This window comes from Elephas maximus, chromosome 4, assembly GCF_024166365.1.
Source record: "Elephas maximus indicus isolate mEleMax1 chromosome 4, mEleMax1 primary haplotype, whole genome shotgun sequence".
NCBI classification, from domain to species: domain Eukaryota; kingdom Metazoa; phylum Chordata; class Mammalia; order Proboscidea; family Elephantidae; genus Elephas; species Elephas maximus.
Genome location: NC_064822.1, coordinates 129,750,092 through 129,766,618, shown reverse-complemented (window position 1 = coordinate 129,766,618; position 16,527 = coordinate 129,750,092). Strand labels below are relative to the sequence as shown.

General features: G+C 42.2%; 1 protein-coding gene across 3 annotated transcripts in view; it reads left to right on the top strand.

Moving 5' to 3' along the window:
- CPM (carboxypeptidase M) overlaps positions 1-16,527 on the top strand; it is a 113,366-nt gene that overhangs the window by 20,359 nt on the left and 76,480 nt on the right. The window contains exons 2-3 of one of the 3 annotated variants that reach the window (XM_049883843.1): positions 14,041-14,071; positions 15,644-15,806. In XM_049883843.1, coding sequence (XP_049739800.1) covers positions 15,647-15,806 — 160 coding nt within the window. In that variant the 5' untranslated portion in view covers positions 14,041-14,071; positions 15,644-15,646. Of the gene's footprint in view, positions 1-14,040; positions 14,072-15,108; positions 15,153-15,322; positions 15,347-15,643; positions 15,807-16,527 lie in introns of those variants that run through there. The other 2 variants (XM_049883846.1, XM_049883845.1) reach the window with 2 other exon arrangements.

Below are 16,527 nucleotides of genomic sequence, written 5' to 3'. Positions count from 1 at the left end.
TAAAGGTTTTGGTCTCATTTGTTTGTTCATTTCCATTTTGGACCTTCAGAGTTTGCTTTGGGTTAGGGGAACAGCTGTTAGGACTATTTGGAAAGTGGGGATACTGGAAATGGATAGAAAATATGGGAGTATAAATATATAAAAATGAAACCACTTATTACCTCAACATTGTTTCTAATGTGTGTGAAGAACTGTAGTAAAGATTACGTAAGATTACATGAACGTATCAGATAAAACATATTCTACTCTGCCTGGACCCTTCATTTCTCCATCTTCATGTCTTAGCTTAAACAGACACATCTTCTGGAAACCTTCTTGGACTCTACTCATAGGCACCCCTAACCTGATTTGCACTTTCTGGTAGTCTGTCTCATAGTGTCCCGTCAGTCCCTTTTTGTAATACACATCAAAATGGTAATGCAGCAACTGTTTATCTTTGTGTCTGCCCCAACAGAATATGAATTCTATGAAAAGGAAGACTGTGTCTCTCCTTTTCACCATGGTATTTCAATGCTTTTCTTCAGCGTATTATTAGATGCTCCATAAATAATTACTGATAGAATGAATGAATCAATCAATTAATCAATCATGAGGAGACCTGAGGTTTTGCTTTGGGTGTTGTCTGAGTATATTTATAATTTGATTTTGTGGAGGTCATTGTTGAATGGAAATGATCTAGTTTGGTTTCAAAGGGTCATTTAAAAGTAAATGATTAGATGAACTTATAAGTGTTAACTATATTCAAATAGACCCTCTTTGTCATTCTTGCTATACATGTATCTTTTTCTTTCTACCACCCCCCCCCTTTCCTTTTCACTGACGGTATGAGGTATTAACAAATGTGGTAGACCCTTTCTCAAATATACAGATTTTTTTTTTTAATTAGCCAAAAGGATAGTTCTTTCTCAATATTTAAAACAAAGCTAGAGAAGAAAATGAAGAGCCATGATTATATTTCCTGAAGAGACAAGAGTGCATTATTCATCTGCTCTTGTGTCAGATGGTTTGATACCCACATAATCTAGTGACCCAATTAAACCCTGAATGAGATTGTCTTGGCTTTGGAGATTTGCCTCATTAGGCCCGGGAAGCTTTCTCTCAAATCTATCATATAAAGTACAGCAGGAAAAGTGAGAATTATTTCTGCTTTCAAAGTTATTTTTGCATGCTTTTAAGAGAAAAAGTCATTGTTCTAACAATTGTTCCCTTACAAATTATCACAATTGATGAAGGTCTATTCCATTATTGGGAGTATGTTGGAAGGAACGGGGATACAGAAATAAAAGAGAGAAACGTATACTACATGTTGTGTCCTTTTCTGTCTGTCTCATTTTCATTAGATGATAATAGTAATAACAACAGCAACAAAAAGCAATAGCTTTAGTTTGGGGCTTATAAAGCATTTGCTATACGCCAGACACTATTTGCTCTAGGAAACTCTGGTGGTGTAGTGTTTAAGTGCTATGGCTGCTAACCAAAAGGTCAGAAGTTCAAATCCACCAGGTACTCCTTGGAAACCCTATGGGGCAGTTCTACTCTGTCCTGTAGGGTCGCTATGAGTTGGAATTGACTCGACGGCAATGGGTTTGGTTGTTTGTTTGTTCTAAACTCTGTACATATTAACTCATTTAATATATGCAAGTCTATAAGATCCCTACAATCCTACAAGGTCAATAGCATGGTTGTCTCCATTTTCCAAATAAGGACATGAAGGCACAGAGGAGTTAAGTAACTTGCCCAAAGCCACACAGTAAGTGGCAGAGACGGGGTTTAAATTCAGGCAATCTGTCCCCACAGACTTTGCTTTTAGAAATTCATTCACTTATTATGTATGATATATTGATAGCCTTCTCTAACAATATTTATAAATTGGCAAGCATGCACTAAGCAGTGACCCAGATGCCATGGGGGAAACAGAAAATATATAACATGTGATGCTTCATGGACTGGAGTTGGGGAATCTTCCTGAACTAAACTGCATTCACGTTTGTTTAGATTTTTTCTGTCAGTGGTTCTCAACTGGTGTGTTTGGCAGATTGGAGTATTTGATCAAACTTTGATCTGATAAAGCTTTAATTTTGCTTCACTGTCAGTAAATAGGAGCCCTGGTGGTGCAGTGGTTAAGAGCTCAGCTGCTAACCAAAAGGTCAGCAGTTCAAACCCACCAGCCGCTCCTTGGAAACTCTATGGGGCAGTTCTACTCTGTCCTACAGGGCTGCTGTGAGTCAGAATCGACTCAATGGCAACAGAGTGTTTTGGTTTGGTCAGTAAATGGAACGTTGAGCTAAGAAGTTCATGTTATTCAGTATAGAATGTGATGCAAACCACTGAGGGTAAAACATACGGAGCAGAAAGTAATATGGAGCCAGCCCCCAAGGAAGATCACAAGTTTCTTAGAACACAGGAGATTCTCTAGTGGAGAATTGTGACTCTTCTAGGATGTAAGCCCTGGTGGAGCAGTGGTTAAATGCTAGGCTGCTAACCAAAAGTTTGCCAGTTCAAATTCACCAGCAGCTCCTTTGAAACCCTGTGGGGCAGTTCTACTCTGCCCTGTAGGGTTGCTGTCAGTTGGAATCCACTCCACCAGCAACGGATATTTTTAGTAAGCTGTAAGCTACATGAAGGCAGAGATATGGCTTGTCATGTTCACGGCTGTATTCTGGCATAAAGTAAGCAATAAATAATTGATAAAGAGAGAGGGAAGGGTTAAAGGAGAGGGGAAAAGGGTAGGAGGGAGGGAGGAAGGAAAGAAATGAGAGCCTGGGCCAGGGCAGCAAATAGGCTTATTCCCTTGGTGACACAGTGCTGAAGAACCATGGAAAAATGATGCATTTACAGTCCCTACAGTATAGTATTATACTGTTCCAGAAACTATGTTGAGCTGTTCGATGACTTGAATAGCATTTTTTAATCCCTTTATTTATTTATGTGTACCATCAAAAACTTTAGGATTCAGAAGTTTATCACAAACACAAATGTGTACATAAATCCATTATGAATTCCCCAAAGGAATGCTAACATATTTACAGTCAGCATATCTGAGATAAAAGAACTACTGTGCTTGGGCTTTGATATAGCTTGCATAAATAGAAATCACAATTCCTACAGAAATGCTTATTAAAAAGATGTACCATTCTAATAAAAAATAAAATCTATTAATAAAAAAAGAAACAACAAAAAAGAGAACAGCACTGACTACAGAGTTCTTGTTTCAAACAGAGTGCTTCAGTTGAGCTGTGTTTTTACACTTCTGGATCCCACTGATTAGATATCACTGTTTGGTAGTCTAGGGGAAGGACAGAATCATGGACTTTAATGAAAAGCATCTAGCTTTTCACTAACAACTTCCATATCCTTGACTAAAAATAACAATCTTTCCTTTCTACAATATTGTGAGGTCCCTTTCTTCTTTTATCTTCATCAAGAATTAATAAATCAGCTTTGGTGGAAGTATAGATCTAATTTGGGAGAGTTAGTTTAAAGGAGGTAGCAACCCGAAGTACAGTGCTGAGGGAGGTCCCAGGAGAGTCAGGGTTACGATCACATACCCAGCTCCTCTGAGATGTATGGGAAGCAGCACAGGATGGAGAGAATTATTGAGTGGTGTTAGTACAAGGCACTGTATTCTACATATGAAATTTCATGAGAACTTCTCTTAAAAAGAAAGAAAAAAGAACTTAAAAAAAAGAGAGAGAGAGATTCTTCCCCTGTTGAGTGAGTTATGCTTAAACTAAGAATAAAACAAACCGGCGCGGGGGTGGGGGGGGCGGGTAGCCTGACACGTAGCTCAGCAGTAGGCCTTAAAGTTTGACAAGCCAGGTTTCAGTCTTGGTTGTACCATTTTCTAGCTGTGTGGCCATGAGCAAGTTATTTAATCTTTCTGAGCCTCACCTTCCTCATCTGTAAAAAGGAAATAATAGTCCTTTACCTTCAAGGTAAGGTAAAGAAAAAAAACCCTCACAACTGGACCAATAAGTAAAAAAAAAAATAAGTAGCATCATGATAAAAGGAGAAAAGATTGAAGTAGTAAAGGATTTCATTTTACTTGGATCCACAATTAACATGCATGGAAGCAGCAGTCAAGACATCAAACAACACGTTGCATTGGGCAAATCTGCTGCAAAAGACCTCTTTAAAGTGTTCAAAAGCAAAGATGTCACCTTGAAGACTAAAGTGCACCTGACCCAGGCCATGGTTTTTATGATCGTCTCATATGCATGTGAAATCTGGACAAGAAATAAGGAAGACCAAAGAAGAATTGACGCTTTTGAATTGTGGTGTTGGAGAAAAATATTGAATATACTATGGACTGCCAAAAGAACAAACAAATCTGTCTTGGAAGAGGTACAATCAGAATGCTCCTTAGAAGCAAGGATGACAAGACCATATACTTTGGACATGCTTTCAGGAGGGATGAGTCCCTGGAGAAGGACATCATGCTTGGTAGAGTAGAGGGTCAGTGAAAAAGAGGAAGACCCTCAATGAGACGAGTTGATACAGTGGCTGCAAAAATGGGCTCAAGTATAACAACGATTGTGTGGATGGCATAGGACCGGACAGTAACCAACTTGACAGAACCTAACAACAACACAACACCTTCAAGGGTTATTATAGGGGTTACATGAGATACATAATGTAAATCACTTACCATATCACTTAATTCAGCATCTGGCATATTTTTTCAGCAAATATTTAAGTGCCTGCTGTACATCAGGCACTCTGCTCTGCCCTCAGCACAAGAGGAAAAAGACAGAAAAATCCCTAATCTTACAGAGCTTGGAGTCTAGTGTGGAGTCCTGGCAAGTAATTGCGCTACTTTGTCAAAGTTTGGGTTTTTACCCTGCTTACAAGCTAGTGGATCCCTGATGATGCAGTGGTTAGGTGATATGGCTGCTAACCAAAAGGTCAGCAGTTTGATCCCACCAACCGCCCTTGGAAACCCTATGGTGCAGTTCTACTCTGTCCTCTAGGGTTGCTATGGGTCGGAATTGACTGGACAGCAGCGGGTTTGGTTTTTGTTTTTGCAAGCTAATAAATTGGCCTATTGCTGTTCCATAGATGCTGGCAGAAGACATGAGACTACTGGGTCAGAGACCAAAAACCAATTGCCCTTGAGTTGATTCCAACTCATGGTGACCCCATATGTGTCAGAATAGAACTGTGCTCCATAGAGTTTTTAATGGCTGATTTTTCAGAAGTAGATCACCAGGCCTTTCTTCTGAGGTGCCTCTGGGTGGACTCCAACCTCCAGTCTTTCAGATAGCAGCTCAGTGCATTAACCATTTGCACCACCCAGGGATTCCAAAGGCCTTCATTACGCAGCTTACAACAAGTAGGATGAGCTTTGTGTTCACCTGGGTTCTTCTTGCTCCGACATCGCATGGGGGTAACGTGGGCGGGACCAGGTGGGTGCTGCAAATGCAGTGGATTTGTATTGTGACTGAGAAACACTGAGCTTGAGAATTCACCACTTTTATAGTGAGCAGAAACCCTAATGGGGCAGTTCTACTCTGTCCTACAGGGCCACTATTACTCAGAATTGACACAACAGCAATGCGTTTGTTTTTTGGAGGGGGAGGTCTCTTTTTTTTTTTAATTTAATTTTTTAAAATTGAAGTTTAGGTGAAGGTTTACAGAACAAACTAGTTTCTCATTAAACAGTACACACATTGTTGTATGACATTGGTTAACAACGCCACGACATGTCAACACTCTCCCTTCTCAACCCTGGGTTTCCTATTACCAGCTGTCCTGTTCCCACCTACCTTCCAGTCCCTGCCCCAGGGCTGGTGCACCTCTTTAGTCTTGCTTTGTTCCATGAGGCTGTTCAATCTTTGGCTGAAGGGTAAACCTCAGGACTGGTGTCATCACTGAGCTGAAAGGGTGTCCGGGGTCATACTCTCAGGGTTTCTCCAGTCTCTGTCAGGCTAGCAAGTCTGGCCTTTCTTTTTGAGTTAGAATTTTGTTCTATATTTTTCTCCAGCTCTGTCTGGGACCGTCTATTGTGATCCCTGTCAGAGCAGTCAGTGATGGTAGCCAGGCACCACCTAGTTGTACTGGACTGTCTGGTGGAGGCCATGGTAGATGTGGTCCATTAGTCCTTTGGACTAATCTTTCCCCTATGTCTTTAGTTTTCTTCCTTCTTCCTTGATCCCAAAAGAGTGAGACCAGTGGAGTATCCTAGATGGCTGCTCACAGGCTTTTAAGACTCCAGATACTACTCACCAAAGTAGAGTGTAGAACATATTCTTTATAAACTCTGTTATACCAGTTGAGCTACATGGTCCCCACAGCTCTCAGCCCAGAAATTCGCTCCCTCAGGGAGTTTGGATGTGTCTATGGAGCTACCACGGGCTTGCCTTGTACAGGTTGTGCTGGCTTCCCCAGTGTTGTGTACTGTCTTACCTTTCGCCAAAGTTACCACTTGTCTATTGTCTATTAAGTGCTTTTCCATCCCCACCCCTCCCCTCCCTCATAACCATCACATGTGACGACTCTTATTTCTCTAGAATATATTCCTAGGAGTGGAATTGCTGGATCAAATGGTATTTCTATTTCTAGCTTTCTAAGGAAGTGCCATAGCATTTTCCAAAAAGATAGTTTCATTTTGTATTCCCATCGGCAGAGCATAAGAGTTCTGATCTCCCTGCATCCTCTCCAACATTTGTTATTTTCTGTTTTATTGACCCACGCCAGTAATGCCTGGGCGAGATGGTATCTCATTGTGGTTTTGATTTGCATTTCTCTAGAGATTGTGAGCATTTCCTCATGTGTCTGTTGGCCGCTTGAGTGTCTTCTTTGGTGAAGTGTCTGTTCATTTCCTTTGCCCATTTTTTAATTGGATTGTTTGTCTTTTTGTTGTAGAGATGTTAGTTTTTCTTGTAGATTTTAGAGATTAGACCTTTGTCTGATTTGTAAGAGTCAAATTTTTTTTCCAGTCTGTAGGTTCTCTTTTTACTCTTTTGGTGAAGTCTTTTAATGAGCATTAAGTGTTTAACTTTTAGAAGATCCCAGTTATCTAGCTTATCCTCTGGAGCTTGTATGTTGTTGGTTGTGATTTCTATCCTGTTAATGCTGTGTATTAGGGCCTGTACTATTGATCCTATTTTTCTTCTATGAACTTCATGGTTTTTGGCTTTATATTTAGGTCTTTGATCCACTTTGAGTTAGTTTTTGTATATGATGTGAGGTATGGGTGCTGTTTGATTTTTTTGCAGATGGACATCCAGTTTTGCCAGCACCATTTGTTAAAAAGACTGTCTTTTCGCCATTTGATGGGCTTTGGGCCCTTGTCAAAGATCAGGTGATCATAGGTGGATGGATTTACATCTGGGTTCTCAATTGTGTTCCATTGGTCAATGTATCTGTTGTTGTACCAGTACAAGGCTGCTTTGACTACTGCAGCTGTATAGTAGGTTCTGAGGTCAGGTAGTGTGAGTTCCCCTACTTTATTCTTCTTTGGTAATGCTTTACTTATCCAGAGCTTCTTCCCTTTCCATATAAAGTTAATGATAAGTTTTTCCATCTCTTTACAGAATGTTGTTGGTATTTGGATCGGTATTGCTTTGTATTTGTAAATCACTTTGGGTAGAATCGTCATTTTCGTAATGTTGAGTCTACTATCCATGTGCATGGTATGTTTTTCCATTTACGTAGATCACTTTTGGTTTCTTGCAGTAGTGTTTTGTAGTTTTTTTTTTATATAGGTTTTTTACATCCCTGGTTAGATTTATTCCCAAGTATTTTATTTTTTTAGGGGCTATTATAAATGGTATTGTTTTCCTGATTTCCTTTCTGTCATTCTCTTTATTGGTGTATAGGAATCCAACTGATTTTTGTATGTTTATCTTATATCCTGCTATCTGCTGAATCCATTAGTTTCAGTAGTTTTCTGGTGGAATCTTTGGGTTTTCTGTGTATAGTATCATATCATCTGCAAATAGGGAGAGTTTAACTTCTTCATTACCAAGATGGATGCCCTTTATTTCTGTTTCTTGCCTTATTGCCCTAGCTAGGGCTTCCAAAACAGTGTTAAATAGGCGTGGTGATAAAGGGCATCCTTGTCTTGTTCCTATTCTCAAGGGAAATGTTTTCAGCCTCTCTCCATTAAGAATGATGTCGGCTGTTGATTTTGCATAGATGCCCTTTATTATGTTGAAAAATTTCCCTCCTATACCTATGTTATTGAGAGTTTTTTTTTATCAGGAATGGATGTTTGGCTTTGTTGAATCCCTTTTCTGCATTGATTGAGGTGATCATGTGGGTTTTTTTCTTCTCTTTTATTTATGTGGTGGATTATTTTGACTGATTTTCAAATGTTGAACCATCCTTGCATACCTGATATTTATTCATATTAGATATGAATCCTACTTGGTCGTGGTGTATTATTTTTTTGACATGATGCAGAATTCTATTGGCTAGAATTTTGTTGAGAATTTTTACATCTATATTCATGAGAGATATCAGTCTATAATTTTCTGTTTTTTGGTGCCTGCCTGGTTTTGGTATTGGGGTTATGCTGGCTTCATAGAATGAATTTGGGAGTATTGCTTCCTTTTCTATGTTCTGAAATAGTTTGAGTAGTACTGGCATAAGCTCGTCTCTGAATGTTTGACATTTGGTTTTTTTATAGTAAGCAGAAGCTAGCCTAGTCTTTGTCCTAGATGAATATGTGACCCCATCTCAAGGCTGCTCACTGCAGACAACCCTGGCAACGGCTCAGGTAAAAAGCAGTCAGAGTCTTACATTTTTGGCATACTCAGCAAGAATATGCTGGTATTTGCAGTCCACGGCAGATTCCTTCTCCCAATATTTTTCATCTGTAAAACAGGGGTAATAATAACTCCTAACTCATAAGGATGTTATGAAAATTAAATGAGGTAATCTATACCAAAATTGTAGAAACTGAGACTTTTAAAGAAACTAGTAATATCTGGCACAAAAAGTGAGTAATAAATGTAAGCTATTGTTATCGAAGGCAGCAGTGGTAGTTCAATGGTAGAATTCTCACCTTCCATGTGGGAGACCCGGGCTCAATTCCTGACCAACGCACCTCATGTGCAGCCACGACGTGTCTGTCAGTGGAGGCTCGTGTGTTGCTGTGATGCTGAACAGGTTTCAGTGGAGCTTCCAGACTAAGACAGACTAGGAAGAAAGGACTAGCAATCTATTTCTGAAAATCAGCCAGTGAAAACCCCATGGATCACAATGGTCTGACCTACAACCTATCGTGGAGATGGTGCAGGCAGTGTTTTGTTCCATTGTGTATGGGGTCACTGTGAGTTGGGGGTCAACTGAACCACAGCTAAAAACAATTGCTGTGGATAGTAGTAGCAGAAGGAATAGATGCTCCAATTCCTGCCCTATCTCAGTGAAATTCAGAGTCCTTGAGCAGGGCTGATCCAACATCCCAGCTTTTCACTTCCTTAATATTCCATGCCCAGTGGCCTTCGCCTCTATTTCACTTCTGTAATTCACTCCAAAGATATCTTTAGATCCTGTCTTCATGCAGAACTGTTCCTCTTTCGGTCTTTTTTTTTTTTAGATAAAAATGCCTTTCATTGTTTTACTAATTAAAATAAGTAATGCAGGTTTAGTGGAATTTTTTTTTCAGGGAATGCATAAAGCCTAAAAAAATAAAATTAAAACATTGCAACCCAGAGATTACCACTTAGCATTTTTGAGCAACCTTCAAAGCTTCTTGGTATGAATATGTAGTGTTTTGTTTGCTTTCCCACATGGGATCCTACTATTCATTTCATTTTTATAATATGCTTTTTCACTAAACAATTTATCTCTCCAAGTTAATAAATATAGCTCTATACCATCATTTTTAAAGGTTGCAAAATAATTTATCATATGGGTATAACAGTCTTTATCTAAACCAGGGTGTCTCAACTTTTGTGTCAACTGTTGATGTTATGGGCTGGATAATTCTTTGTTGAGGGAGGCTGTGTTGCTCATTGTAGGATGTATAGCTGCATGCATGGCCTTTACCCACTAGATGCTAGTAATACCCTACCTCCATTTGTGACAATCAAAAGTATCTCCAGATTTTGCCAAATGTCTCCTTCAGGGCAATATTGTCCCCAGTTGAGAGCCACTGATCTAACCAATCTGCTATTGTTGGACATTTGCATTTTATCTACTTCATCACAATGAAAAATTGTAGTGCCTAACATATATAAACTCACCACTCTTCAAATTACTTCTATAGTATATGTTGCTAAAATGGAATACCTCGTTTAAAATTTTGATGTCTGTCTTAGTTATGTAGTGCTGCTATAACAGAAAGACCATAATTGGATGGCTTTAACAAGCAGAAATTTATTCTTTCACAGTCTAGGAGGCTAGAAGTCCAAATTCAGGGTGCCAGCTCTAGGGGAAGGCTATCTCTTTTCTTTGGTTCTGGGGGAAGGTCCTTGTTATCAATCTTCCCCTGGTCTAGGAGCTTCTCAGCACAGGGACCCCTGGTCCAAATGATACTTTCTGCTCCCAGTGCTTCTTGCTTGGTGATGTAAGTTCCCTCTCTCTGGTCACTTCTCCCTCCTTTTATCTCTTGTAAGATAAATGATGATGCAGGCCACACCCCAGGGAAACTCCCCTTACATTGGGTCACAGCTGTCCTGAAAAAGGGTGTTGCATCCCACCCTAATCCTCCACAGACAGAGATTAGGGTTTATAACACACAGGATAATCACATCCAGTCACGAAATGGGGACAACCACACAATACTGGGAATCATGGCCTACCCAAGTTGATACACATTTTCCAGGGACACAATTCAATCCATAACATTCCACCAAAAATTGGCCCCCCAAAAATTTATGTCCTTGCCAAATGTTAAACATATTCACCCTATTATATCATCTCAAAAGTCTTAAGTCAACTCCAAGTCTAAAATCTCATCTTCTGCAAAATTCCTTTTCATCTGTGAAATCTAGAATATAAGTTATCTGCTTCCAAAGTAAAATGGTAGAACAGCCACAAACTAGGCATTTCCATTACAAATGGAAGAAATTGGAGGGAAAGAAGGGATAGTGGGTGCCAAGCAAGTTAGCAGAACATGTTATATACGCTTTCAAGACTTGAAAATAATCCTCTGTTCTCTAAGACCACTTAGGCAATGGCCCTGCCCTCCAGACTCTGGGTGTTGGTCACACTCTCCGGATTCTGAATGGAGGCCCCTTGGCCCCGGGCTTCTGCTCCACCTTCCAGACCAACTGGAATGGCAACTCTGCTCCTTCAGATTTGGATGACCCCATTTTCCTAGTCTGGAAACCGTGGTGGTGTAGTGGTTAAGTGCTACAGCTGCTAACCAAAGGGTCAGCAGTTCAAATCTGCCAGGCGCTCCTTGGCAACTCTATGGGGCAGTTCTACTCTGTCCTATAGGGTAGCTGAGTTGGAATCTACTTGATGGCACTGGGTTTGTTTTTTTTTTAATTCTTCTAGTCTGTCTAAGTGGTGACCACCCCCCCCCCCCCGCCAAGGCCCAGCAGGCCCAGTTCTTCTGCCCCTTGGACATGGCAGCCCCATCCCCTCAGGTTTGGGCAGTGGATCCAGCCCCATCCTCCTGGCACTCATGAATGGTGGCCTCACGGTCCGGAACTGAGGTGGTGAAGATCTGACTCTTTGAAACTTAGAAGGCCATGGCCCCACCCTTTGAGACTGAGGCAGTTCTGCTTCCTGTGCTCCTTATCTCTTCAGCTTCTGCTTCCTGGTTTCTTGGCTTCTCAGCTACTTGAGTCTTGTTGGGCCAACCTGACATCAGCCCTGCTTGGGTAAGTGTTCCAGAGCTCTTAAGTGCCTGGAGGCACCCCACTCCACCAGTAAACCTCAGCCCGAAGGTACTCAGCTCCCTTGCTCCATAGATTGGCTCCCTTGCTAGCTCACACCAGTGTCCTGGTTCCGCTGCTGCCATTTCTCTGCTGCTCTTCTTGTGTCTGTGCCATTTCCAGTGTTACAGCTCTCCTCACTTGCTTCTGAGTGCTCACCAGCATTGCCTTTGATGTCCGTAATTACACCAATGGTCTCTTCCAGGCAATCTAGGCTTTTACAATCAGGCACTTTAAAACTGTTCCAGCCTATATCCATTCACAGTTTCAAAACCACTTCCAAATTTTAGATATCTGTTAGGGCCACATCCCATTCTCCCATTACCAAATTCTGTCTTAGTTATCTAGTGCTGCTATAACAGAAATACCACAATTGGATGATTTTAACAAATAGAAACTTATTCTCTCACAGTCTATGAGGCTAGAAGTCCAAATTTAGGGTGCCAGCTCTAGGGGAAGGCTTTCTCTCTCTGTCGGTGCTAGGGGAATGTTTTTGTCATCAATCTTCCCTTGGTCAAGAAGCTTCTCAGCACAGGGACCAAAGGACATGCTTTGCTCCCAGCACTTCTTTCTCAGTAGCATGAGGTCCCTCTCTCTGCATGCTTCTCTCTCCTTTTATCTCCTGTAAGATAAAAGCTGATGCAGGCCACACCCCAGAGAAACTCCCCTTAAATTGGATCAGGGCTATGGCCTGAAGAAGGGTGTTGCCTCCCACCCTAATCCTCTTTAATATAACCTAATCTTGCCTCATTAGACACAGGCAGAGATTAGGATTTACAACACATAAGATAATCACATCGGATTGCAAAATGGTGGACAATCACACAATTCTGGGAATCATGGCCTAGCCAAGTGGATACACATTTTGGGGTGACACAATTCAATCTATAACAATGTCTATCCCCAGGTTACCCTCTTGAAAGTTTGTATCAATTTACTGTACCATTAACACAGCAGGAATGTCATTACCCTACGTCCTGTCCAATTACAGGTATTGTATGAGTCTTTTTAATCTTTCTCAATATGATAAAATGTTACCTCGCCATTTTAATTTGAAGTTTTTCGATTGCTAACTAGGTTGGTAACTTTTGTTTACTGGTCATTTGTATTTCTGGTTTTGCCTATTAATGTCCTTTGCCTAGTCTTGATTTTGTAAGAGCTATTCTTTTTTCCCGCTTGTCACTCTTCTGGTAATCTTTATGCTGCTGGGTTTGTCTGTATAGAAGGTCTACATTTTTTGTGTTGTCAAAACATCTGTCTTTTTATTATAATTTTACCTTTGTTTATAGCCCTGGCTGGGTTATAACGTGGGGCTCTATGGGGCAGCTGCTGATGAATCATGTTTAGAAAGATTACCTCGAAAATCTTAAACTTTAAATGTTTTACTCTATTAGGCCAACCTTTTCATCTTTTCACACTCTCACATTCACTATTTCTTTTTCACCTCTATACCAGGGCATCTCAAACTGGAATGTGCACACAAATCACCTGGAAATCCTATTAAAATGCAGATTCTGATTCAGTAGGCTTGGAGTGGCACCTGAGACTCTGCATTTCCAACACACTCTCGTATGATGTTGATGCTGTCCCTGGTCCACATTTTAAATCAGGTACTTCACACCTTCATTCTCTGATTGGCTCTTTCCTGAGTTTACTTCCTTTCCTACGTAGCATGAACTCCAAGAGCCGCTTTTCCAACTGTATCTCTCAAGTACTCTTCCCTTTGCTTTTCTGTAATGACAACACTGGCAATCTCCACCCCAGTATCGACAAAGCCACCTATCTTCTCCCATCTCCAGCCACAACACCACTAAAGAAAATCATCTAACTGCTATTGACTCTATAACAAATCTATGATTCCTAGTCAGACCAGCAATCCTTCAATTTGTTGCTACTCAGTTTCCCATTCCTTAGGGTAACTTTGCCTAAATTTAACTGATCTCCTCAAGCCCCATCCCCCATCCTCACAGACTTCTTTCCCAATAAACAACAATGAAAGGAGAACCTCTCCGTATTATCTACTAGACGTCACATTTAGCATAGTAACTGCTGCATAGCTTTAAAAAAAAAATCTACTGAAAAACCCAACAATGTCATATTAAGTTTTTCCAGTTCTTAGAAAGTTCTGTATAAAGGCATATGAGTTAAACTGGATTTATTTATTTAACATCTCCTACAGCTTTTTTTTTTTTTTTTTTTTTTACAGCTCTTACTATGTGCCTGCAAACCTTACTTAAGTGAGTACAATTATTATTTCCATTTTACAGACCAAAGAAACTAAGGCACAGGGAGGTGGCACAGACCCTTTCAGGGCAAAGAATAGGGACTCAGACCCCCTGGCACCAGAGTCTGAGCTCATAACCACTATGCTCTGAGGCCTGAGAATCACAGGAGGCCTCAGGGCTTCCTCAGGGCTCAATTCTAGGAACAGTGTCCGTTAATTGCAGTAAAGGGGCAGCAATCACTTTAGCCTTTCTCAACTCTTGCTTTTTAAACACACTCTTTGCTGGGCTTTACCCAGAGAAATTCTTTTTAATTCGTCTGGGGTGGTACTCAGACATCAGTATTTTTAATCTGTTAATGAAGAATGTGTTCCCAAATCAATGGTTTTCAAACTTTCTGTATTCACTGGTCCCACACTGCCCCGCCAGGGCTTCTCAGATTGATTGCTGGGTGTGTGGGTGTGGGTGTGGGGGGGTGTGGGTGTGGGTGGGTATGTGTTTGTGTGTGTGTGGTGAAGTCCTTATTCTCCGCAGTGCAGACACAGCGCACCCCATGCTTCCTTCCAGAAGGAAGCATATTAGGAAAAGAGAACTGAAATTGCCTTAGCAAGTACTGGAGGGGAGCGTCGGATTTTCAATAGTGGCTCTGCTTTCTCCAGGACATTTCCTGATTTAAATTTAACTCTGCTCAAGTTCTATCTACGTATAAATTTGCTGGAAATTTTTCTTGAATTCACACTTGACAGCACTTAAAAATTCTAAACGACTGCAGCGCAATGCCGGAGAGCCTACCCGACGCGGCTGCGCTCGCTGCTGTGCCGATCGTGCCGGCGCCGGGAGACCCGGGAGGAGCCCTCGCGGGCTCGGGGCGCCTGGACTCTCGCTGCGGCCAGAGAGCCACCCAACGCCAGCGCCCCCTCAGCCGAGGGCCCTGCACCTCCCTCGGGGGCCGGAGCCGCGGCCGAGTGGACGACGCGCTTCCAGGCCGGGGTGCTGAGAGAGGCTGAGACCGCGAGGGCCAGCTCGGATCTCCAGCAACACCTCCCCAGGCCGTCGCGCACCTAGCCCGGCGCGGCGCAGGCGAGCGCTCGCCCAGGTGCGAAGGCGGCGGAGCCGGCCGGCCGCGCGAGTCGGCCCCGCCCAGAGCGGCCCCCCGGCGCCTGAGTGGGCCGACGTGACATCCGTCAGGCGCCAGGGGCGGGGCCTGGGCGCGCCCGCCCCCTGGCCGGGCTATAATGTCTGGCCCCGCTAGGCGGCCGCCGGCGGGTGGAGTTGCGCGCCGGGGCCGGGGTGAGGTTGAGGGCGCACGGGGCTGGGCGCAGCTGCTGCAGCTGCCGGGCGGCGGCGGGCCGGGAGAGGGCGGGCGGAGGAGAGGGAGGGAGCGGGCGGGACGGAGGACTCCGGAGGCTGCGGTGCTCTTGGTCACCGGTCGCATTGCTAAATCCCCAAGGTGTCTCTTCCAACTTTTACTGCCTGAGGAAGCAGGGAGCGTCAGTATCAGGGAACCCTGAGACTTGAGTCCTGAGCCCGAGCTGTAACGCCCCCTTCATCTGTTCTCAGCTTGATTATATTTTTATTCATCTCTAGAGCATGGACTTCGCGCGCCTCTGGTTAGGGCTGCTGCTTCCTTTGGTAGCTGCTCTGGATTTCAACTACCACCACCAGGAAGCGATGGAAGAGTTTTTGAAGAGTGTTGCCCAAAACTACAGTTCTATCACTCACTTACACAGTATTGGGAAATCTGTGAAAGGTAGGGTCCGTCTCGTGCGCACTTCCCCAAATCCCCAGTCCTCCCTTCCATTGATGAAATATGCCTTAACTTCTTGTCCCCTCTCCATGAAGCTACTCTGGGGGGCTCTAGGCGGATAAACCAGTGCCTTTTTGTTTTTTCTCCTTTTGTTTGTTGTTTTGTTTTGTCAGGGGAGTAGTAAGAAGTTTTGAATTTTAACTTCTCCATTGTAGTTCCCTGTCAGTGAGTCCTTTGCATTATTGGAATTCTGCCTTTTTGGATCTTGGAGACATTGGTTACCTGGGATCTATATTTTAGTTCCTTTTCAAGATAAACTCCTGAGAAAGTCCGTGTATCCATCTCAGGTTTCCCTTTTTGTTGGCTTCTTTAAATATGACTCAGACAATTAGTATCCTTTCTTCAAGTTTCTTTTAGACTAAAATAGTACAGTTCTGTTGGTAAGATTTGTGTCGTATAATTAGCCCTACGGTTTAAAGTTGGGGGTGCGAGAGGGCAGTGACTCTGATACTGAATAAAGGCTATTTTTTTTGTTGTTTGTTTGTTTTTAGTTTATTTATTTGGCAAGGCAATTGCTGGATAATAAGAAATATACCTTAGACTCAGTGATTGGTAGTGTCCTCGCATTTTCACGATTATCATTTAATTCTTGTACATGTTTTAATTTAGAAATTATATATACTAAGTGGAGGTGGCACAGTGGTTAAGAGCTCAGGCTGCTAAC